This window comes from Dama dama, chromosome 31 (assembly GCF_033118175.1).
Source record: "Dama dama isolate Ldn47 chromosome 31, ASM3311817v1, whole genome shotgun sequence".
Taxonomy (NCBI): domain Eukaryota; kingdom Metazoa; phylum Chordata; class Mammalia; order Artiodactyla; family Cervidae; genus Dama; species Dama dama.
In genome coordinates, this window is record NC_083711.1 from 13224892 (window position 1) to 13251197 (window position 26306).

General features: G+C 42.5%; 1 protein-coding gene across 4 annotated transcripts in view; it reads right to left on the reverse strand.

Moving 5' to 3' along the window:
* MAP3K7CL (MAP3K7 C-terminal like) overlaps positions 1–26306 on the reverse strand; it is an 85192-nt gene that overhangs the window by 25989 nt on the left and 32897 nt on the right. The window contains exons 1-5 of one of the 4 annotated variants that reach the window (XM_061134366.1): positions 24920–25069; positions 22040–22789; positions 21444–21497; positions 19870–19978; positions 3662–3723 (exon numbers count right to left, since the gene is read on the reverse strand). In XM_061134366.1, the coding sequence (XP_060990349.1) occupies positions 3662–3723; positions 19870–19978; positions 21444–21479 (207 nt within the window). In that variant the 5' untranslated portion in view covers positions 21480–21497; positions 22040–22789; positions 24920–25069. Of the gene's footprint in view, positions 1–3661; positions 3724–19869; positions 19979–21443; positions 21498–22039; positions 25070–26306 lie in introns of those variants that run through there. The other 3 variants (XM_061134365.1, XM_061134367.1, XM_061134364.1) reach the window with 3 other exon arrangements.

The window sequence follows — 26306 nt, forward strand, 5'->3', positions numbered from 1 at the left end:
CATTTTATAAACCATGAAAGAGTGTGTAATGGACATCCGAAAGTCAGAACAGATTTTACAAGCCTGTCCTATAACCACAGTATAGCAACCTCACAAATCAAACATTCTCCACATATCAACGTAATTTAAGCAGCCCATAGGTTCTGCCACAGTTGAAAAGAAAAAAATGTTACCTAGATTCAGAATTAGATAACAGCAAATTTATGTAGACCAAAATTTGACTCACATGTTTCATCCTTAAAGCGGAGACATAATAGCTTGCACAAATGTTGCAAGGATCAAATGAGATAATTTGTGGGGAAACACCCCTTGGCCAAGTAACACTCAATGTGCCTGGGTGGGATTTAAATGTGAGGGTATGCAGAGAGTAGGGCTAGCAATCATCACCTAGGATCAATTATTTTTCATATTTATAAGGCTCTAGGGCTTCTCTGGTGGCTCAGATAATAAAGAATCTGCCTTCAGTACAGAAGGCCTGGGTTAGATCGCTAGGTTGGGAAGATCCCCTGAAGACGGGAAATGCTACCCGCTTCAGTGTTGTTGCCTGGAGAATTCCATGGACAGAGGAGCCCGGCAGTTTACAGTCCGTAGCGTCACAAAGAGTCAGAAACTTTAACTTACACTTTTTTGGAGATAAGTAAGAATCAGTTCATCCTCAAGCAAACGGTTACAACCACAAAGCACTTCATATACCTCTGTAACCTAACTTTTATTCTTCTATAGAGGATTATGATGGTCAGTAAAATTCCAAGAGCTATTATTATGCGATGAAAGCACAAGGAACTGACTGTAAAGACAGCCTGCCCCACAGAATCGATGGTTCCTTTCATACATAAAGCATTTTTATTGCTTTCAATATAGAGACTTTCTGCTGCAGAGTGGCTTAAATTTATATGCTTATGCTAAGCATGGAAATAAGAATCTGCTTTTAGATATAGCTTTGTGTTATCTTTCCCCTCTCAATCCCTACCTTCTTATATTTTAGTCACTCATACCCTAGAGTGTACAATAAAGGTTACAGACAACAGTCTTTGAGGCAAACCTAACCAAATGGCTTGACTAATGGTAAATGTTTATAACAAACTGAATCAGATCCTTCACCCACAAAACAAGCCCTCACATCAATGCTTTCAGCTGTACTGCTGGGAATGTTCTTAGTCATGAAGTGGTAAAACAATACTATAAGGACTTCCCTGATGGTCCAGTGGTTAAGACTTTGCCTTCCAATGCAGGTCATGTGGGTTTGACCCCTGGTCAGGGAGCTAAGATCTTGCGTGCCTCATGGCCAAAGAAACAAAATATAAAACAGAAGCAATATTATAATAAATACAGTAAAGACTTTTAAAATGTTCCACATCAAAAACTCTTTAAAAAAAAGAAAAATAGTGCTATATTTTAGGGTGGGAAAGTTGGGGGTATCATAGCCCCTGAAGCAGAAATCAGCCTCCCAACTGACTAATTCATTAAGGCTCAATGAAGATGAAATAGTCTCACTGGATTAAATAACTAAATAGACTTAATTTCTAATACATGTCAATGGGATTAAAGCTATAAAATTCAAATGCATCTTGCAATACTTTAACAGAAGAATTATCTGGATAACTTCCAGAGGTGCTATGAATCCTGTGAAGAATGATCCACGAGTCAGGGAAGACCATTAATGTTCCCAAAGGAAAAAAAATTGTCAATACAAAAAAGTAGAATTCACGATCCACACTATTGATGGGTGAATAAGAATCTGAACACACATTCACTTTTATTTTCAAAACATGTTAACTCCTTAATTTCAGCTGTCTCCTATGATAATAAAATAGCTTTGAGGTAACAGTAAAATAAAGGAGAAAAGTTGTGACTGGGGAAAAAAATAGAGTTATTATTTTGCAATTCCAACTACACCATGAGTAGCACATACATAGGCCTCCGGAAGGACAGAGCCTAAGCAAGGGAGGTTGTATGTCATGTGAGCAAGCCAGACTGGAAAGCAGAGGAACGGCTGAGTTGTCCTCCACGATGAGAAGAGAGGTTGGGGGTGTGGTTATATCTCAGGAATCAGGAAAGCTGGGATGAAGACCCCACATGGGGACGGGAGAGGAAGGAGGTACCATAGGTCACAGCTGCAGAAGACATTTTAGAGGAGAATGGGGCTGTCTTTTGACAGCTGTGTGGTCATAACCTCCCACCTCCTGGGCCACCTTCAGTAATCTCCACATCACTGATGTGGCTCTGTTGGCAGGCTTCCTATCGGAGGGCTGGGATGATGCCCAGGACTGTGCAGAGACGAGGTAAGGGCTCCTCCAGGAGGTCTGATCACACCTGATGTTCACCCATGTTGGGTCAGCACTTGTTGGGACAGCACCATGTCTAGTCAACATATACCAACGTTGGGTACATTTTCAGGGGACCACCCCAGCAGTGGAGCACCACTCTTCAGACCCAACCTAGGTGCTTCCAGATGACAAAAAAAGGACCCTATCTCGGGTTGCACAGGGCTCATTCTTGGTTCTTCCCACCTCTGTCAAGGGCTGTTCCGGTCCAGGAGTCCCAAATTCAAAAGATAATAGGATACCAGGCACATCTACACGTGGGAAAACTACCCAGTATAAGTCACGAAGAAACATCAGCTGGGAACTAACTGGAGGTGGTAGACCCCCTCCCCCCGTGAAAGATTTCAGAATTGGTATTTAGAGAAAAAAAGTGGTGACTAAACAAATATCTGTAATGGGATTCAAGACCCCTACTAGACTGGTCTAAATGTGACTGCAAAGTGAAGTACTCAAGAGAACATCTGACCCAAGGCCAGTATCCAGTATTTTCAGCAGAACCTCTTCCTAAAGTCATCTTTCTGAAATCATTATACATCATCTGAAGAAAATTAATGTGTCATAAATTAGCTCCTTCCAAATAATTCTGCTGTATTAAAACAGGATATCTTTGATAGATCATTCATAAATTATGCATACAAAATATCAGGGTGGCCAAAAAGTTCATTAGGGTTTTCCCTAAGTACATATTCAGAAGATTTAACTTAAAATAATTACATTCTATTAAGAATTCTCAGAGAACTGGGGAGGGGATAAGAGTGGAGTAGAGAAAGGAAGATTATTCTGAATCTTGCCACACATGGCAAGTCTCCCTTGTAGTTTATCACTAAATCACCAACCCACCATGGGCCAAAACTGCAGTGGCCCAGAAACATCCACAGGCAAGGAGAGCAGGGACCAGACCATCCCCACGCTCCAAAACTCCTTCAAAGGAGGAGCTTGCTATAACAACTTAGGGGGTGGGAAAGGGTGGGAGGTGGGAGGGAGGTTCGCGAGGGAGGGGACATATGTATACCTATGGCTAACTCATGCTGATATATGGCAGAAATGAAACCAACATTGTAAAGCAATTATCCTTCAGTTCAAATAAATAATTTTTTTTTAATGTAGGAACTTGTTTATACCCTGAGTTCTTAATATTCTTATGTGGTAGCCAGATAAACAGACAGGGACATTACCTGAGAGTTCATGACCATGGAGTCCTAGAAATTAAGACCTTGATGATGTGAAATCTCCACTCTGTCTACAGATCAGTCTTTCCCAATTAGATGACTTTTCCATTCACTGTATTTTATGAAACTAAGGAGGAAAAGTGCAAGACTCTATAGAAAAACGCTTACCTGTAGTTGCTGCTCTAATTCTGGAAAAGCCAGAGGAATGGCATCTTCCGGTGGTGTATCATCTAAAACATGAAAATAAAAATTCTTCACCATGAGAGCCCTTTCTCTGGGGAGAGTTGTCCTGCTGTTGCCATCTTTGGACCTGTATACATCAGTTAGGGACAGAAAGAATGCAGAAGGCAATTTTGCTCATTTTTGGTACCCTGTGCTCTCTCTGTCCCAAAATTTTGCAAGCAGAATCGTCAAATGCTCAGTCTGGTAGCTCCCCGGTGAAGAAACACTGCTTGTCTTTCAATACTCTGACGTTAGCCAAAACCAAAAAATATGATATGCAGGAAAGTGCTTTATTTAACAAGGTGATAATGAGGTGACCAGGACAACCTCAATAGAACAGAAGAACGTGTGAGTGAAAAAGAGAAGTGTTACTTCTGCCCTGAAAGACTCCAAGGGCGGCCAGCTTTGATGGGTTTGCCCTCTGCCCTTACCACAAACCACCACTGCCAGGCAGGTGACCAGAGCTCCGTCGTCTAGGTTACAGGCGGCCACCCAATCAGGGCGTTTCTTCTCAGAGCAGCAATGCCAACCTGACGTCCAACCCACTGCCCTGATGCAGGAGAGCCCGCAGCTCTGTCCTCAGCTGCCCTCCCTGGCTGGCAGCAATAGCAGGTGTTGGGACCTCCCCAGTGGCCCCGTGCTGAGAATCCACCTCCCAACGCAGGGGACGTGGGTTCAAACCCTGGTCAAGGAATTAAGACCCCACATGCCAACGGGGACAACTAAGCCCATGACACAACGAGAAAGCCCACGTTTCTCTAGCACAACTAGAGAAAGCCCAAGCGCCCCAAGGAAAACTCAGTAGAGCCAAAAACATTAAAATAGGCGGGTGCTGCTGGATCAAAAGAGGCGGTCCACAGAAGCATCAGAGGAAACCTGAGAGGTTTACCCCAATCTCTTCAAGAATCTGCTGCTGCTATCCTTGCCATAGCAATAAGGCTGACCTCCTTAGACAAAAAGACTATGGGAATTGTACTAAGGCAATCACTGGGCAAGAGGACAGGTTTTCTACAGCAGAATTTCTGAAAGAATTCATGCCAGTTGCATTCACACGGTAAGAAAGGCTGTGCATATAGTCAGAAGAAAGTGCTTCTCAAGAACAATATGATCTTGAAATAGAGCATTTTGACCCTCACTAGGAAGTTTAAGAGAGTTATGGGATCTAGAGTAGTGAGTAGCTGCTGGTGTTCATTCTATTATTCTGTACAGATAAAGACAGAACTATGTGGGACTTCCCTGGCAGTCCAGTGGCTAAGACTCCAAGCTTCCAATGCAGGGGCTGCAGGTTCAATTCCTTGTCAGAGAACTAAGATCCCACAAGCCTCAAGGTGTGGACAAAAATAATTAATACATAAAATATAAACGAACAAAAAATGAGAAAATTCTGAACAGAAAAATATATTTTTTAAAAAAGATAGAAGGGTAGTGGTTCCAGTTGAGCCTTAACAAAGCAATTTTAGCATTAATGAAGACTGTCTTTAAAGATTTTTTTTTTTTAAAGAACATACTTCTGACCTTTAGCCATGGTACAAAAGGACAGCCCTCTCATCAGCAGAACCTCTGTATCTCTGGCCCTGTGGGTCCACTCACCATTCATTTCCAGTCCTCTTCCTGCTGACAACACCTAACCCAGGTATGACTATGAGAATAAGATGAAATACAGGCTAAACGAATAACTGAAAAGCCAAAACTATTTTAAATTATAAGAAAGAAAGATCCTGGGTTTTTTTTATGTTCTCACTACCATAACAAAATTCATTTATAAAAACTGTTGAATTTCTATTTGAAACTCGAGAAGGGATATGGTCCATACACAATGCAGAAGGCAGCATCCTCTATCCACTTGTTGACAACACAATCCAAATAAAATGCAGTAGACAAAGAGTGTGGGCTTCCCACGTAGCTCAGCTGGTAAAGAATCCAGCTGGATACTTGGGTTTGATCCCTGGGTTGGGAGGATCCTCTGGAGAAGGGAAAGGGAAAGGCTACTCACTCTAGTATTCTGGCCAGGAGAATTCCATGGACTGTGTAGTCCAAGGCGTCGCAAAGAGTCAGACGCAAAGAGTGACTTTCACTTTCTTTCAGACAAAGAGTTCCGAGTTTCTGAGGGATTACATTTCTTCCAAGGCACCAAAGATTATCACCAGAAAGATAATTCAAACAAGGACAGGATTCATCCCTGCCAAATGCCTCAAGAGCATCTGGTACATTTTAGCCAAGGGTAGTATAAACAACAACAGAAGTGTAACAATACCCCCACTTAACAGTGGCCTCAGACAATAATAGTGCGGTCCCAACGGTGAATTCATCTGCGCCTGTACCTACCAGACAATGCCCCCAGGTCCACTGACGCTATACAGCTTCAGAGAGCAAGTACAAATGGGGGGGACCTTCTTCCCAAGACCCTCGCTGCAGGCTGGAGGGCCGTCTCACCATGAAATGAGGACAGTCAGCCCCCTGGTCCTTGGAATGGACTCTTCCTACTCAGAAGTGACAACTTCTGCCCAATATTTTGTGACTTTTTCAATCCATCTCATCACTTGCAAAGAATTGAAAAAAACAGGATTTTTTTTTAAAAAAATAGTCCTTGTTTCTATTGACTCTTTGGAGGTAGCCTTTATTATAAAACCTATCGTTTGTAAAACAGATTTTGGTTTAAGGTGCATTTAAATTTACTCCAGTAAAGCATTCATAACTCAAAGAGGAAAGTGTTAGTCAGTCAGTCATGTTCGGCTGTTTGCGATCCCACGGACTGTAGCCCGCCAGGCTCCTCTGTCCATGGGATTCTCCAGGCAAGAATACTGGAGTGGGTTGCCATTCCCTTCTCCAGGGGATCTTCCCAACCCAGGGAGCGAACCCGGGTCTCCTGCACCGCAAGCAGATTCTTTACTCTCTGAGCCACCAGGGAAGCCCCGCACAGAGATTAAACATCAGCAAGAACCCAAATCATGACTATTTCGGCTCATTGAGCTCAAGGCCAGCAACATTGTTTGGCATGGGTAAATGGGAACCAAAGTATTCTTCTTTGGCACCCCAACTAATAGTCATAGATGAGCAGGCACTTGTTAGGAGGAAAAACCACTCCTATGACGTACTAGGGCAGACAGTACATTCTAGAATTCTAAAAGACAACCCAGGAATGGAACTCAAGGCTTCCTGGGACTTAATCCACCTTGCCCCTGTGAAGTCACGCTCCTTCCTGCTTAACTATAAAAAGGGGAGAGGGGAATTATTCATCTTTATTACTATCGTAAATAGCAAATATCTGGTGTGACTCAGGATTAATAAAGCCCATTATAAAAATCTTTCATTATTGATACACCATATATGATAGAAGCACATATATGGAACCAAGTTGACAATTTTGCAGACAAGAAAAGGCTTAAGATTGAGTCCTAGAGTTGGGGGAAAAAAAAAAAGTCTGATTGATTGACATAGAAATAAACACATAAAAAATATTTTAGAAAATAAAGGCAAGATTTTTGTTAAGGAATGGATCAGGCTGGATTAATCCAAGCAGGAAATGACAGCAGAAACAAGAAAAGCAAAGACAGATGTAAGGAATTGACCGTGTTTGAAAGCCAGTCCTGTATTTCATTGCCTGATGCCATCTGGTTTAGCTGGCATCCCTGCCAGCCAGAAATTTCAGGGCTTGCAAAGCTGCTTACAAAGCTGCTCCAAGTTGATGTGTGGTGTGTTTACTTTTAAACAGTGGCTGCCTTCTCTGACTGGTTTTAAAAATAGGCAAATATTCTAAAAGCAGAATAATGAATCACTGGATCGGGCCAAAATGAAAGAAGAAAAATGACTCAGGCAGACTAGCAGCACAGCTGTTCCACAAACATTTGGCCAAATCATTGTAAAACATTTTGACAGTGATATCAGATCGGAGTTCCTAAGTGCAGTTAGGTTTGTTTTGACAATTCCAGAAGCACAAAGTAGAGTGTACAGTAGCTATGTAAGACACCCCGTTGGCAAATTTGGCTTTTGTTAAAAAAAAAAAAAATAAAGGAGAGTAGCTGCTAGATATGTTTATAATGTGATAAAAATCAGAATGCAAGTACATCTTCTAAAATGTATTTATTTACCAAATATTTATTGAGTACCTATTACATTCAAGGCAGGGACTGAGCTTCTCTGCTCAACTGGTACATCACTTTATCACATTTTTAATGCACTGAGAAAATAATTCATAGGCTTCCTCTTCAAAATGGCACTATGGGCTTGATGGATCGAGCTAAATGTATCCCCAGGAATTTATAAAAGGATGAAAGATAAAGGAAAGAATGAAAGAGGCATTTTTTTTTTTTAATAAACAGATGTTCACTGCCTGTTTTGCAAACACAATGTGACTAAGTCAATGGTACTTAAGATAGAACTTTCTGATTGGTATCCCAACCATTATGACATACCATAGTACATTTTATGATGGGCTTGTCTAAGCATCTATTTAGCAGCTGTTGGATTGCTTCGGTGGTTATTCTGTTTCAGATTTCCTTAAATTGTCTGCTCTGGGTTTCTCCATGAATGGGATAAGCAAGACCCATTGGGCCTGTAACCCAAATCCTCGCTGATATTTAGTAATTAGAGTTATGTGGCCAGAGCTCTCAGAGAATGCTGCAGCTGGAAGGGACTGGGCAATCATCTGGTCCCAGATTCTCAGAGCAGAGCTGGAGACAAAGGGCCCCAAGAAGGGAAAGGAGTCTCATAAGTGGCGTCACCCCGCCCAGGGCTCCTCTCCTCTGCCCTGCGCTTCTCCACCTTCTGCTCCGCAGTTTCCCATACATTTGTACTTCATGAGCCAGGAACACATTCCCCAAAACACTGGGAATCATGCCCTCGTGTGTGTGTTGTCTGTGTATCACTCAGCTGTGTCTGACTCTGTGACCCCATGGACTGTAGCCCACCAGGCTCCTCTGGGGACCTTCCCAACCCAGGGATGAAACCCAGGCCTCCTCATTGTAGGCAGGTTCCTTATCATCTGAGCCACCATGGAAGCCCCATGACAACAATAACATTGGATAAATTGAGCTTTATAGACACACATAATCATACACACACACTATGTTCTTATTTCCTTTGTTTAACATCAGTTAGGAAAACTTCATCAAAACCAAACCATGTCTATGAACCAGTGTTTGAGAACAACTGCTCTAGACAACATCTTGACTGGATTCTGGAGTCAACCATCTCCCCCTACCCCCCAACCCCTGTGTCCTCAATCCTACATACAACTAAGTCTATGTAGGCTTCCAAACTCTAAATCCTTGGTAAAACAAGTATAGCTTTCCACCCAGAGAAGATGACATCAGGAGAGGAAGAAGTCACGTTCAGAGAACATTCCCAAGCCTCACTCCACTCCCCAACCAAGAAGCTGAGAGACAGCTGGCATAGAATCCATTCAATGAGTCTACCCGTCCGGCAGTCAGAGCCGGCTTCCTGGGAATGCACCCGCACAATCGCGATTGCCCTTTGCCCAGGCGGTTCACACTTGGCTTAATGATCTGGGTACGCTGTCTTGAAATTCTTAGTAATTTTTGAACAAAGAGCCCCAGAATTTTTGCACTGTGCCTCCACAAATTGTTGTCCTGCCTACAGGACAACCCCTGGTGCTGGTGCCCAGGAGACTGTGTTTCAAGATATACCAGGGGCAAGTTGATACTAGAGAGGCAAGAGTTTGGGTGGTAGCCACAATGCAGAGGCTCATCCAAAACCTTTCCTGATTACTGTTTGCCTGTGAAGACTCCTAACCACTAAGGACACGGGTCAGGGCCACTTGGTATGATAGACAGACCTGCATTTGAATCTCGAGTTGGCCACTCTTTATGTGGTGAGAGTGGACGATCAACATCTCTTGGAGAGTCAGTTTTCTCCTCTGCAAAATGGGTGTGACATTCTCTGTCTCAGAAATTTATTAGTAAAGGAATTTATATGTCAATCGTTTAGCCTAAAGCCTAGCACCGAGGAAATAATCAGTAGTAATAATGAATGCTTAATATAATCACGTTTACTTTCCATCTTTTCACCATAAACTCAGCCAAAGTTGTAACGGTAGAGAAGGGGTATGTGTGTGTGTGTGTGTGTGTGTGTGTGTGTGCTGGCATGTGTGAGTATATGTATAATGGTAGGGATTAAGGGTATTATCTTCATCATCTGAATAATCCAAAGAGAACAGATAAGATCAAGATCACTGACTCTAATTACTGAATTAGAGTAATTCAGTACTCTATGTAATTTAACTCACCCTATTCCAATCCCAAAGAAAAGCAATGCCAAAGAATGCCCAAACTACCACACCATTGCATTCATCTCACACACTAGTAAGGTAATGCTCAAAATTTTCCAAGCCAGGATTCAGCAAAACATGAACCGTGAACTTACAGATGTTCAAGCTGGTTTTAGAAAAGACAAAGGAACCAGAGATCAAATTGCCAACATCCACTGGATCATCGAAAAAGCAAGAGTTCCAGAAAAAACATCTATTTCTGCTTTATTGACTATGCCAAAGCCTTGACTGTGTGGATCACAATAAACTGTGGAAAATTCTCAGAAGTGGGGATACCAGACCACCTGACCTGCCTCTTGAGAAACCTTTATGCATGTCAGGAAGCAACAGTTAGAACTGGATGGAACAACAGACTGGTTCCAAATAGGAAAAGGACGTCAAGGCTGTATATTATCACCCTGCTAATTTAACTTATATGCAGAGTACATCATGAGAAATGCTGGGCTGGAGGAAGCACAAGCTGGAATCAAGATTGCCAGGAGAAATATCAATAACCTCAGATATGCAGATGACACCACCCTTATGGCAGAAAGCAAAGAACTAAAGAGCCTCTTGATGAAAGAGGAAAGTGAAAAAGTTGGCTTAAAGCTCAACATTCAGAAAACTAAGATCATGGCATCTGGTCCCATCACCTCATGGGAAATAGATGGGGAAACAGTGGAAACATTGTCAGAATTTATTTTGGGGGGCTCCAAAATCACTGCAGATGGTGATTGCAGCCATGAAATTAAAAGACACCTACTCCTTGGAAAGAAAGTTATGGCCAACCCAAATAGCATATTAAAAAGCAGAGACATTACTTTGCCAACAAAGGTCCATCTAGTCAAGGCTATGGTTTTTCTAGTGGTCATGTATGGATGTGAGAGTTGGACTGTGAAGATAGCTGAGGGCAGAAGAATTGATGCTTTTGAACTGTGGTGTTGGAGAAGACTCTTGAGAGTCCCTTGGACTGCAAGGAGATCCAACCAGTCCATCCTAAAGGAGATCAGTCCTGGGTGTTCATTGGAAGGACTGATGCTGAAGCTGAAACTTCAATGCTTTGGCCACCTCATTCGAAGAGTTGACTCATTGGAAAAGACCCTGATGCTGGGAGGGATTGGGGGCAGGAGGAAAAGAGGACGACAGAGGATGAGATGGCTGGATGGCATCACCGACTCAATGGACATGAGCTTGAGTAAACTCCGGGAGTTGGTGATGGACAGGGAGGCCTGGCGTGCTGCGATTGATGGGGTCGCAAAGAGTCGGGCACGACTGAACGACTGAACTGAACTGAACTGAACTGATGCCAAGTTAAAGATTTCCCTGTTGTGGCCATAACTTCAGGTCTTTAAGGTTTAATCTCTTCCTTCAAATCTGAATTTTAAAAGGGTTTCTCTTTACTTCCATATCAAAGCAAACATTATATAAAATAATGTTTAAAAAAATTTTTAACTTGGACATGAAAAGTCTTTTGAGTACTTTCATTTGAAAGCTAAATAAAGATTCACATTATTTTTAGAAATAAATAAATGACATAGGGCGGCCAACTCACATTACTAATACATCAAGAACCTATTTTAAGATTTATAGATACCGTGGTTCTTGTTAGAGCATCATATCATTTTGAAACACTTCATCCTTTTTTAAAACATTGTTTTCTACCTGTTAAACATTAGAGATGAGACTGCTTTAATACACATTGAATTTTCAGGGCCCATAAAATTAGGACTAGAGATATGGATATGGACAAAGGTATGATACCTTTGTATCATATTGGTATGATATTGGTATGATACCTAGTAGGTTGTCAATTAGTAAAAATCACCATGTTACCTTAACCAGTACCTAAAACTATCAGGCAAACAAGATCATATATCAAATAGACTGAGTGATATTTCTCTGCATGGAGAGACCTGATTAAGTTTAAACACAGATTTTATGTTTCTATGAAACACTCATCTAGTCACTATTATTGTAGCTATCATTTTGTGAAGCTTATTTATTTATCCTTCTGTAAGAATTTTTGGACTTATTTAACTTAGAAACGGGCTTCCCTGGTGGCTCAGACAGTAAAGCTTCTGTCTGCAATGCTGGAGACCCAGGTTCGATCCCTGGGTCGGGAAGATCCCCTGGAGAAGGAAATGGCAACCCACTCCAGTACTCTTGCCTGAAAAATCCCATGGACAGAGGAGCCTGGTGGGCTACAGTCAGTGGGGTCATAAGGAGTCAGACACAACTGAGCGACGTGACTTTCACTTTCAGCTTAGAAACATAGTCACTCACTCAGAAACATGTGTTTCAAGAGCCCTTTGGAAATATATTTATTTCTCAGCACACCACTAAATAAAATTTACCTCTCCCTTTCTTCTTTCCCACTCTATGAAAATGTATCAGAACTAACTTTCCTTCATCATTTCCCAGGACCACTAGGGAAGACATTTGCTGACAGGAACATTCATTCTTTTATTACCCGGATCCCTTCTTTACTTGTTTGTGCTCAGTCGTGTCTGACTCTTTGTGACCCCATGGACTATTAACCAGCTAGGTTCCTCTGTCCATAGAATTTTCCAGCCAAGAATACCAGAGCGGTTTGCCATTTCCTCCTCCAGGGGATCTTCCCAACCCAGGGATTGAACCCTCGTCTCTTGCGTCTCCTACACGGGCAGGCAAATTCTTCACCACTGTGCCACCTGACCCTACCTCTAAATGGGTAATAAAGTAAATTAACCCCAAGGGCCTGGCTTTGACTCCCTTCCCATTATTTATATCAGCTGCTTGATTAGAGTGTCTGTGTGCTAAGTCGTGTCAGTCATGTCCAACTCTTTGAGACCCCATGAACTGTAGCCCGCTAGGCTCCTCTGTCCATGGGATTCTCCAGGCAAGAATATGGGAGTGGGTTGCCATGATCTCCTGCAGGGGGTCTTCCCGACCCAGGGATCAAACACGTGTCTCTTCTGTCTGCTGCATTAGCAGGTGATTTCTTTACCACTAGCGCCTCCACAAGTTATTTAACCTTCCTTAGCCAACATTTCCACTTCTGTAAAATGGGTATAATAACATCTTTTCAGTAGAGTTGTCACTTGGACTAAATTGATGAGGTAGTACAAGCAAAAGCACCCAGGAACTCCATAAGCATTCATTTCCATTCTGATCTTTCCTTTACCGTCTTCAGCCACAGATTCCAACCAATAAATCAAGCTGTATCTCAAAACCTCTTCCCCTGGTATCAGAAGAATGAACTCCAAGGGGTTATAGATATGGTATTATAGATTTTATAGTATTTATTAAGTTCTACTAGGGTTCTCTACTCTGTGCTCTATAGATCAGGGATCCCCAACACCTGGGATCTAAAGCGTCATGATCTGAGGTGGAACTAATATAATAATAAGAGAAATAAAGTGCACAATAAATGTAATGTGCATGAATCACCCCAAAACCTACCCCTCCTTCCATAGAAATATCGTCTTCCACGAAACGGTCCCTGGTGCCAAAGAGCTTGTGGACTACTGCCGTAAAGGATATAAATACAGGAGATCATGCCCCCGCTTCTAAGAGCTTGAGTGGTTTTCAGCTGATTGTTGTCCGTTCATGCAGAGATGAACTCAAAGTAAGGTCAGAAGTGGGACAGAATGTGACTCAGGAAAATGCCCACGTCCTCAAATGCCACCCTTACCAAGCTGGCTGGTAGAATTCCCGTGGGAACCTGATCCTTAGGCTTCCTACTGATTCCCCCATGGATACGCACAAACACACCGAGAGAGATAAAAGGGTCAGTCTTGACATTTACTTATTGCTTAGCGTGAATGAGGTTTTCCAGAGTCTTTCCTGAAAACAAGGATTGAAATGTGAAGGGAAGGGAGTACGGAAGCTTTGGGACCCTGCGGAGGAAGACAGAAACACCACCAAAAGGTTCCACAGGTAGAAAAAGTCAAAGGAAGGAAACAGTGGCAAGAGGTACTTCACCTGTATCAGTTTTGCTGAGAGCTAGCTTTGCAGGCGTGAATCTTGCTTCCAAAGAGACATTCATATAATATGCAGTTAAACTGGAGTCAAGGATAGTTGTTTCAGCTACTCCACCTAATTCCCACTGCCATACAAAACACCCGATTGTGGGGAAAAAACAGTTTACATAAACAGTGAGTCTTGATTTTTTTAACTAAATGTCTTCTAATGAAATCATGCCCAGATTTTTTTTAAAAAATGTTGAAAGCTATGAGCTTGGGCTTATATCTCTGACTCTAAATAGTAAGTATCTCTGACTATAATAATAAGAAAAAATTTTTTTAAAGCCAAGGCCTAGATTTTTTCAACAGTGTGCCAGATTTTGGCTCCACTGAAGATAAGGAAAATTCTCAAGTAATTAACATCAAATCCTCAAGTCCATTAGACTCTAAATTCTAATTGGAGAAGGGCCAGGTTATTCTCCCTAATAACCTAAGAGATGTGATCCATATTTCTCTTCTGCACATTTTCTGTTGAGGAAAACTGACTCCGTGAAAGTCCCTATTTAGAAAGTCAACTCTCGGAATTCGAAGTTTGGAGGCAATACAAGTTATATTATTGGTTTATTAAAGACAAGCATTGCTGGGAATTTCCTTGTAGTCCATTGGTTAGGACTCCAAGCTTTCACTGTACAAGATCAAGGTTTGATCCCTGGTCTGGGAACTGAGATTCCTAGATCCTACAAAGCCACATAGCACAGTCAAATAAATAAATTAAAATTAAATTTTTTAAAGATTTTTTTTTTGATGTGGACCATTTTTAAAGTCTTTATTGAATTTGTTGCAGTATTGCTTCTGTTTAATGACTTAGGTTTTTTGGCTCAGAGCCATGTCAGATCTTAGCTCCCTGACCAGGTATTAAACCCGCACCTCCTGCATTGGAAGACAAAGTCTTAACCACTAGACTGCCAGGGACGTTCCAATAAAATATATTCTTTAAAAAAACAGAAACAAAGAAAGGCAAGCCTTGCTGCCTCTGAGAGTTACGGTTAGCTAAATGTTACTTAATAAAGCATTCTAATGTTAGGCTAGAAATGGTGATTGTATTTTAAAAGGTATTTATTTTTTCCCCTAAAAACGCACTTCCTTTATTTAACTCCTTGGAGGTCCATAGTCTTTTTGGAGACTTGTGGCTCACTTTGCTATCAATGATCAGTTCCCCATCTCCCAGGCCAGTCTGTCACCAAGCCTTTCCAACCCTTCCTTCAAAATGTACTCTGAATTCAGTCATCCCATCCCATTCTCTAATCCAGGCTTTCACCACTTTATCTGTGTGCCATGATAAGAAGCCTCTTCCATTCTCTCATATCCTCACATTCCAGGCTATTTCAACTGAACACTTACCATTTTCATCATATTACTCCCTTGCTCAAGAATTCTTGACACTCTGCTGCTTCTGATCAAAACAAATTCTTTCATTGCACTCTGAAGATTGACTTGGTAATGCTAATTTACTGCTATCTAAAACAAAGTGAGCGGCTGAACTGAACTGCAATCAAACTTTCTACACAAGACCCCAGCAAAACGCCCAGCTCAGAGAGGGGCTTAGTAAATGTCAGGTTACTCTTCCACAGTTCAGACCTCTGCTCCAGTTGAAGAGAGTTTAAGAATTTCCTAAAAATAAAATAAAATAAAATAAAATAAAAAAAAGAATTTCCTGAACAAATTGTGCTCTTCCTGACTTAGGTTTTGCTCATGATTTCTGTCTGAAGGAGAAAAGAAGAATTGTTAAAAGATGTGTTGTTATTGTTGTTTAGTCACTAAGTCATGTCCGACTCTTTGCACCCCCCTGGACTATAGCCTACTAGACTCCTCTGCCCCTGGGATTCTCCTAGGGAAGAACCTGGAGTGGGTTGCCATTTCCTTCTCCAGGGGATCTTCCCCACTCAGGGATCAAATCCACATCTTCTGCATTGCAGGCGCATTCTTTACTGCTAAGCCACCAGGGAAGCCCCAGAAGATGTGTAGCTTCCTTTTTTAACACCTGGTTTCCAGAAATGGTATCTTTCCTACACTCTCTTTCTATACCCTACCTGCCTTCAAGCCCAGGATGATTATCACATCACACAGCTGTACCGATCTGCTCTGGGTGACAGATTTTTCCCCAAATCTCTCTGCCTTTTAAAACCCATAGGAGGATCTCATTGTACTTCTCTGTTGCAGAGCCCACCAGACTTTGACAGAGAGCTAGAAATACAGAAACTAAGTAAAACTCAGCTAATTAATAAGATCAGAGGCAGAGACACCCACAGTCCACCAAGTGGATAACGAGTTGCTAAATAGTTGCAGCTCATTCATCCTATAAACCCTACCTTGACAAGAGGCAGAAGTGTGAGATGTAGGGGAAACACAAAGTTGCCTCGTGGTTTACACTTTGCTTAATACTCCAGAATCAGTCATCACAAACACAGGGGCTAGTTTAGTCCTCAGTTCATGTCAAGCATGATGCTAAATGCTTTATCTATATTATTGTTATTATTTTAGTCACTAAATTGTGCCCGACTCTTTGCAACCCCATGGACTGTAGCCCACCAGGCTCCTCTGTCCAGGGAGATTTCCCAGGCAAGAATACAGGAGTAGGTTGTCATTTCCTTCACCAAGGGATCTTCCCCACCCAGGGATCAAACCCACATCTCCTGCACTGAAGGCGTATTCTTTACCGCTGAGCCACCTGGGAAGCCCTCTTTATCTATATAGTGTTATTTAATTCTTCCAATAACTCTATGAGTTATTACTAGACACATATGGCAAACTGAAGTTCAGAAAAGTTGAGTGATTTACACAAGATCACACAAACCATGATGGAAATGAATCTGGAAACGACCCCTCACTCTTTCCAAAGCCCTAGGCCCTTAACTTTTACACTAAATTGTCTCAGAAAAATATGAAGCAAAATAAAAGATGACTAGAGGAATAAGCACTGAATTAGGCTCATGAGATATGAACAAGTCAACATTCACAGACAAAGATGTCTCCTTTTCTTGTGGACTCTCCTTACTCCCTACAATAAATTCAAAAATATGGAATTACTTTTTAAAAGTTTACTTGGTTGTCTCACTTATTATAAATAAGATGTTTTCCTTTGTTTCCCCCCACATGTATGGTCTATAGAACACATGCACTGGAATTCAAAAGGCATGCACAGTGCATGAGTCTCACTTGTGACTCCACACACTCCTCACTCAAGAATTCAGAGGGAGTGCCCCAAGTGTCTGCAAAGCATCTTTCTGTACACTTGTAACTGCAGGTGCCTAGGGAAATACAGATTGTTGGACTTCAGTCGGAACTTACTGCAGTAGGAGTAGGGCCATGGGACATACATTTTTGATGAGTGCTCTCAGATGATTATTTTAAGAAAGATGGAGAAACAGGGAACTCTAGCTCCTGCCTTGGATTCTCTAGTTAGGTGCCTTTTCTAGAGCTATGGGAATGCATTGATCCTTTTTAAAATTTAATTTTAGAAGGTTGTTCATAAAACTTCATGAGCATCCTTCTGTAGGGGTAAGAGGCAGGAATTAAGTGAAATAAATGACAACCCTTATTGGAAGGTTCCATATCAAAAAAAAAAACCCATCAATTTCAGAAGTGGACATTCTTGGGACATTTGAAAGAGACTGGAACAAACCAATCAAAATTGACTGATGAAAAGTATGCAGGAATTCTCAGTGCTCAAAAGATGGTGGTAAATTAATTACAAGTTGTACACCTTGTACTTCAAGGAAGAATCTATTCATGCAACCCAGAGAGCAAGGGTCCCCTCTCCTTGGCTCTTTTCTGTACATAAATTAAATTTTGTTAAAATGAAAATGAGGGAAAATTTATTTGCGTCATTCCAAATTATGACATAATCATACTATTTAGAACAAACAAGCTTTACATACTACATTTTCTCTGTAACTCTGTTGATTATAACAGGACTTGTCTTGCTCATGTGGAACACAAACACAAGGAAGAAAATTGTACATTTTCTTTCTCCCTGGAGTTTGGGTTTACATGTGTCTGTCTTGAGAGCCAGCCAGTCAAGCACTTGGTATTCCTCAAAATCTTGCATTTATGAAATGCATAAAAACAGAAGGAGCTTTTCTTTTTTTTGTTTGGTTTTTCTTTTTGTTTTCTTTTTAACAAGAGACTCTCTTCTTTAGAGCAGTTTTAGGTTTATAGATAAATTGAGTAGAAAGTACAGAGAGTTCTTACAGACTCTTTCTCCCTACACCTGTAGTTTTCTTTTTCTTCTTAGAGATGCAGCTTGGAATAATGGAGAGGGTTTAAACAGTCCAGTCCAGGGATGTGAGTTTAAATCATAACTGTTATTTATAAACAGTGTGGTCTCTGGACTTCAATCTTTTTCTCTGCAAATTAAGAATACTAATAGGTACATAAGCATGGTTATTCCAAAGATCAGAAATAGTATAAATGAAAGTCTAATGAAAAGACAAATGCAATTGATAGTCATTGTCATGTCTAAGCTGGGATGGGTTGATTCGCCAGTTGGGAGGATTTCCCTTCACCATTGTCTTTCAGGGCAACATTGAGTGGGAATACAGCATAACAGCAGCCACGGGAGAAGTGTCAGCAGAGTAGGTGATAAAGAATCAAGGCTTCATCTCTTTCACCTCTAGAATGAATCCGCCCCTGGGGGCTGCACAGTCCAGGCACCCCAGGGTAATTGTCACCCCCATAATCAAGCAGTCTAGTAAAGTCTGATGGAGGAGGAAATGGCAACCCACTCCAGTATCCTTGCCTGGAAAACTCCACGGACAGAGGAGCCTGGTGGGCTGCAGTCCATGGGGTCGCAAAGAGTCAGATACGCCTGAGCGACTGCGCACACATAGTCAAGTCTGAATGGGCTGTGTAATGTCAGACATCAGAGCCCAGATCCTTACTCTGGATTACTTTGTCCCCTTTCAATCGTTACTTTGTAAAGTGCTCCTTCCTCCAGGAGCACCCTCAGAAAGAAGGAAGGAAGGAAGAAAAGGAGGGAAGGAAAGAATCAATTCTCAGAAGATCTAAGGTTTAAATGATCATGTGGTTTAAGGCGTATGATTATGTGACTGTAACGGATGACATTAGACTACGAGCAAAAGCTGATGCCAGTGGAAGAAACCCAAGCCTTCCCTTCCTCACGGCTGTGACCTCACACCACCTGGGGTCCCCTGTCGAGGGAGGTGCAACTGAATATGCGTGTTAAGAGGTCACTGAAGGAAGCCATGACACAGGGCTCTAAGGATGGCAGCCTCACCTCAGACCGAACTATTTCAAGAGGTTCCGCCTCACCTGTCCCATTCATCACTCCCGCCGGAGTCTGTTTATTTAGCCGGACGTGTGGGAGCGCCACGAGAAACCAGCATTTGGAACTGGGTTTCAGGAAATGCTGCTGGAACCAGGACAGTGATATTTTTATCTTACCTAGCCAACTGCCAGCTCTTAGTACACGTTTCCTCATGCAGTTTGAACAATGACATAATTTGCTCTCCTTAGAAATTGTTATAGCTCCATGAATTTTATAATAAGAGAAAGCGAAAACGGAGAAAGTGAAAAAGAAATGCGCTCGAACCACCCAAGGTTTGGAGGTGGACACATCACCAGAGGGATTTCTGGAAGCCACACTTCAACAAGGCGTGAAAAAAAAAAAAAAAAATCACATTCCCCATCACTGAGTCATACCAGACATGCTCTTTCTTAGGTCATGCAGCATGCAAGATCTTAGTTCCCTGACCAAGGATCGAACCCATGGCCCCTGCACAGCGGGTGCATAGTCCTAACCACTGGACCGCCAGGGAACTCCCCAGGCATGCATTTTTAAATACGCTTCGTGGAAAAGATGATGGTAAGAAGACAGAAGGAGGGGTGGTGGTAGGGGGGGCGCTTTTCCTCAGAGCAGAGCGTACCTGCGGCATTGTCGAGGCTGAAGGCGATGCGTACTGGCTTATCTGCAGGTACCCTGGCTGTGCTGATCATGTGGGCACCTGAGCCTTGGCCTTCCTCTGGGTCTTCCAGCTGCAAGGACAAGAGAGACCCATGGTCACTTTATCCAACATCGTCCCAAGAGCCCTTTGGAAATTAGAAAAGAAAATTAGTAAACAATGTTTTCTTATTTTAAAGCTTTTTCTAGCTCCTAGCTTCCTTTCCCTGCACCTACTGCATTTAAAATTCTTTTTCTGGCTTATAAAAAAAAAATTTGCTTTGGAAATACATCTAGAATGAGATTTACAGGATGGAGCAAAATCTCCACCCACCTCACTTTTTTTAATATCCCCTACACTGACCCGTCCAGCCCTGGCCCTTTGAGGTCTTACATAGTGCTTTATTTTTGAGGGGGATAAAGAATCTTAATAAGGCATCAGACAGCTCTTCACAGAAGCCTAAACTGGATCTGAATTATTGATCTCGGAGTGGTAACAAATGAGTATCGTATCATGGATTTATTTCAATGACTACTTAATTATTTCAATACCAAAGACTACTTAAAGACATCCCCCCTTATATTATGAATAGTATGTGCTTTAAATATCTGATTAACTACCTATAAGTCTATCAAACATTTCTAAAGTAGATATGATAAAAGCAAAAGACAACATACAATATAAGCAAAAGACAAATCCTAAAACATCCTATGCATACTCCACCCCACCTACTAAATTATCATTGAATTAATAAACTAAGATAGAAATGAATGGAAAAACATACTATAGATAAGATGGGTTGGGGTGGGTGAAAATATACGACTATTTCTTTGTTAAAATAAGAGAATTTAGCCCAAATACATTTTAACAAGGATATTTGATTGTTTTTATTCAATGGAACTAGGAAAAGATGTTATTATAAATACACGATATCCTTGTCATTTAAACCCATATATTTAACGTCTCTATTTTTAATCAAGCATCCCCCTAAGCCCTCTATTTTCCTTCTCATGGAGACAGCAAACCAAAAACTCCAAATGCTATTTTAAGGAAAATGTTTCTAAAAATGGCAAAATACAAATCATCTGTTTACCCATCCTTAGTGAGATTCTGGGAACTGCTGTAGTAGGGCCTTTTCTCACAGCAAGGTTCCTGATTCTTTCCCACAACATTTCTCTATCTAAAAATAGTGTTCTAGAAAACCAAATTTTGTTTTTACAATTATTTATAGATTCAAAGCAAATGCATATATAGATATATGTATATTTAGACATACATACATATGGAATCATCTTACCCAGTACATGAAAAGAGAACAAGCTTATATTAAACACCTAGTATAGCTTTGGAGAAAAACCAGCAACTGTTTATCACCCAGTTAGAATCATAGTTGGCCCATTCATTTAACACTCCAAGTAGCAATGAACCGTAAAGCACTCCAAGTCATGTCAATCTAAGTTAGAAAAAAGTATTAACATGAAACATTCGACTCAAGAAAAGGGTAATATAAAATCACTGTTACTTGACTCAAAATTTGCTTTATCTTAGCTCTGACATACATTTGTGTGTAGTCTCGTCTGGTTAGAATCAACCATCTCGTTAGCCACCTGTTCCTAGGGAATAGAACAGACTGTCTCAAATTAAACAAAACAAACAATAAAAATCCCCTTAAAGTTGCAGCCAAAAGAAAAAGTCTTATCATCACACCCTGTACCATCACCAAACCATTTTATCGGAACATCTGAGGGTGAAAAGCTTCACTCCTCCTTTGGCTAAATCTCCCAGTGCTTTCCTGCACCAAGGCATAAACCACAAGGGGTGGAAATGTGCCTCCGGGGGTTTTGTAGATGGATCCCTGGCAGGGTTTCCAGCCCAGGGGTGGGGGGTGGGGGGGGGGGGATGAAATTGATCAACACAGCTAACGAGAGCCCCTCCCCTCCACACCGGAGAACATCTGTCTGCCTCCCAAAGGATGGCGGGCGGCAACGTTGGGTGGATCTGGAGTTCCACACGCTGTCAGCCCCTGCACCCACTTGCCTCTTCATCACACCGCCTGGGGGAACCGGGCTGATTCCTCCTCGGGGCGGTAGCAGAGCTTTGGTGAAGTTGTTGGTGCTCTGAGCGTTTGGCTGGCCTTTCGCACCTGTCGCCTTACCTCACTCAGCCGAGTGTCTGGACTCGAGTAATCCAGGGCCAGCCGCTGCCTTGGCCGGTCGCTGCCTTTGTGGAGGAGAGGGCTGGAGGCAGGGCGGGCCGCACCTGCCGCATAGCAGCGTGACACTCTGAGCAGCAGGGACAGCTGGGAGGGCGGCTCGCTGCTACCTGCCGTCCCCCAGACCCCGGCGTCCCGCGGGGCCCCCCCCTGGGCCGCTTCCCTCCGCGACCCCTCTCTCCTTTCCCTGCCTCTCCCGCAGCCAGGATGTTGTCATGCTTCTAGAAAAAGCAAGCGCAAAAGAAAAACCCTCCTCCTGTCAAGAGGCATTGATAAACAGCAAGTTGCGGAGCGTCCAAATGTTTTAATTCATTAGTCCTGGCAAACCTAAAATACAAACAGACTTGCTTCACAAGACAGGAATGTCTTCAGCGTGACCCAATCCGTGTCTGTGTCTATTCCAGCAAGCGGGCCGGGAGAGCATGACTGCAGTCAGCAAAAATGTTTCGGCCGCTCCAATCGGCTCCCCGCGACCCGGCCAACTTGGACCGGCCACCGGCCGACTCGGAGGAGATGATAGAGCGATGATTCCGCGGAAGAACGTGAGGGCTGCGGCGGAGCTGCTGTTGGGCTTGATGACTTGATCCCATCTACGATGCAACTGACCGCGCGACGAGAGTCGACGGTAAACAGGCCGGGAGAGTTCAAACTGTCCTAACTTTTTACCAGCCATCAACCTGGAGGTCACAAGCACTTCAGAAGAATTGGATGTTGGAGTTTAAATAATGAAAGATAAACAAATATTAGGAGGATGCACCAAAACAAATATTGTATATGAACACGTATATATGGAATCTAGAAAGATGGTACTGATGAACCAATTTGCAGAGCAGCAATAGAGGTGAAGACACAGTGGGGGAAGGAGAGGATGGGACAAATTGAGAGAGGAACGTGGAAACATTTCATTACCATATGCAAAATAGAGAGCCAGTGGGAATGTGCTATATAACACAAAAAGCTCAACCTGGGCTCTGGGACAACCTAGAGGGGTGGGATGGGTGGGAGGAAGGTTCAAGAGGAAGGGGGCACATGTATTCCTGTGGCTGATTCATGCTGATGTATGGCAGAAACCAACATAACGGTGTGAAGCAATTACCCTCCAATTGAAAATAAATAAGAGAGAATGTACAAACTGGGAGAAAAATCTTTGCAAAATACATGCTAGGTAAAGGACAGATATCCAACTCAGCAACGGGAAAACAATCAAGTGGGCAAAAGCTCTGAATAGACATCTCACAAACAGAGATATACAGACAGCAAATAATCATGAAAAGATGCTGAATACCACATGTCATTAGGAAATTGCAAATTAAAGCAAAATGAGATACCCTATTAGATATGCTATTAGAATGGCCAGAATCCAAAAACAATGACAACACCAAATACTGGCAAGGGTGAAAAATGGTGTGGCCACTTTGGAAGACAAAGTTTGGTTTGGTAGTTTTCTACAAAACTGAACATATTCTTAGCATATGATCCAGCAGTCACACTCCTTGGTATTTACCCAAAGGAAGTGAAAACTCGTGTCCACACAAACACTTACACACAGGTGTTTACAGCAGCTTCATTCATGATTGCCAAAACTTGGAGGCAAACAGCACATCCTTTCATAGGTGAATAGCTAACAAACTGTTGTGTATCCGCACAATGAAATATCAGTCAGTGATAAAAAGAAATAAGTTATCAAGCCACAAAAAGACATGGAGGAAGCTTAAGGGTGTATTTTTAAGTGAGAGAGGCCAATCTGAAAAGACTACATACTGTATGATTCCAACTATATGACATTCTGGAAAAGGCACAATTATGGAGACAATACAAAGACCAGTAGTCACCAGGTGTTTGGGGAGCGGGGACGAGGGGTGGAGAGGGTGAGGGGGATAAATAGATGGGACGTGATGTTTTTAGGGCAGTGAGACTATTCTGTGTGACACTCTAATGATAGATTTATGTCATTATACACTTGTCCCAACCCATAAAATGTACACCACCAACAGTTACAAACGACAGACTTTGGTTAATAATAATGTGTCTATATGGACTCATCAATTGTAACAAATGTACCATACTAATGCAAGATGTTAAGAACTGGGGAAATTAGGGGAGGAGAAATGGAGGGAGGAGATAGATGGGAGTTGCATGATTTTCACTCATTTTTCCCTGTAAACTTTAAAGTGCTCAAAAAAATGCTAAATAAATAAGTAAAAGGCTATAGCAAGTTTCCTCGCTCTAATGAATAAAAGGCTAACTTGTTATGCTACATACAGTGTGTGTGTGTGTGTGTTTGTGTGTATGCTCAATTGTCTGACTTTTTGTGACCCCATGGATTGTAGCTCACCGGGTTCCTCTGTCCATGAGATTTCCCAGGTAAGGATACTGGGGTGGATTGTCATTTCCTCCTCCAGGGGGATCTTCCCGACCCATAAATCACACCCACATCTCCTGCACTGGCAGGCAGCTTCTTTACCACTGTGCCACCTGGGAAGCCCATAAACAGTAATAAGGGGTATAGATTCAAACGATTAAAAGCATTCATATATATGCCTATTTGCATTTCTAATGGCAAATCTTTCCAGAAATTTTATGTTTGATGTTATTTTACAGTTAATAACATCATGTATCTATTGCATTAAAATTTATCAAAGAGTCTTATCCAAAAGTAGAGAAGGCAATGGCAAGCCACTCCAGTACTCTTGCCTAGAAAATCCCATGGGCAGAGGAGCCTGGTGGGCTGCAGTCCATGGGGTCACTACGAGTCGGACACAACTGAGCGACTTGACTTTCACTTTTCACTTTCATGCATTGGAGAAGGAAATGGCAACCCACTTCAGTGTTCTTGCCTGGAGAATCCCAAGGACGGGGGAGCCTGGTGGGCTGCCATCTGTGGGGTCGCACAGAGTTGGACATGACTGAAGTGACTTAGCAGCAGCAGCAACAGCTTATCCAAAGAGGTTCATCTTCATCTTCCCAATAATCCTGTGAAATAAACATGGTCGATACTGTCATCTCTGTGTAATGGATGAGCACACCGAGACTCAGACGATTAAGTAACAGGTTCAAGGAGAAATGATCATCATGGAATAATGACCCAGGAAAGATTCGGGTTTTCTCATTTGGGGGCTTCCCTGGTAAAGAATCTGACTGCAATGCAGCAGACCTGGATTCGATCCCTGGGTTCACGCTATTTCCGCTGTACCAGGAGGCACTCTGTATGGAAGATCAGATTGGGTAGTTTTGTAAACAGAGCCTGACTCTCGAATGTCCTTGGTGGTCCACTGGTGAAGTAACCACCTGCCAATGCTGGGGACACATATTCGATCCCTGGTCCTGGAAGATCCCACAGGTTGCAAGGCAGCTAAGCGGGGACACATATTCGATCCCTGGTCCTGGAAGATCCCACAGGTTGCAAGGCAGCTAAGTTTGTGCATCACAACCGCTGAGCCAGAGATCAAGGCCTGTGGGCCACAACTACTGAGCCCGTGCACCTCGAGGCTGGAATGAAAGAAGCCACCTCACCGCGAAGCCCACACACTGAAACAAGAGTCGCTGCCGCTCACCTCAACTAGAGAAAGCCCATGAGCAGCAACCAGCACAGCCAAAAACAAACAGCAAATAACAATGCCTGACTCTCAATTTTGGGTCTGAAGGAGGATACCCTTCTTCATGGTCTAGCATCTAGGTTCCCCGACACCATCTTTATCGTGACACCTAAGTTCAACCTCAAGGAAACTGAAGTTTGTGGATCCTGTGTGTGCTGATGAGGAAGTGGGTACCAATTCTGCCCTTGCTCCCAAATAAGCTCCCGGGTGTGCTTCAGGAAAAACTGGTGGCGGCAAGGATGTGGCCAAGGGAATCAGTAACTGGAGGCATCTGGAGTCCAGTGAAACTGACCCTTCAGGAAGGAAGGACCCAGAAGGAAGTAGCATCTTCTTCCTCTGCCCTGAGCATCAAAGCCCTTGGCGAGCCAACCAGAGAAAGAAAAGGCAGTTATTAGACTAGACACAACAGAATCATCGCCTCTCATGGTGTTGTCAAAAACACCTGACAGATGTAGGCTTTTATACAGAGAATTCTCCAGCATCTTTACAGCAGTCCTGGGGACCACCCATGGTGTGGGCTGCTGTGTCCCGCTGCATTCTCCTGACATTAGCAGCGGTGTGATGAGCCCAGTGGGTAAAAAAATGCAAAGCAAAAGACGTCATTAAAAGACGAT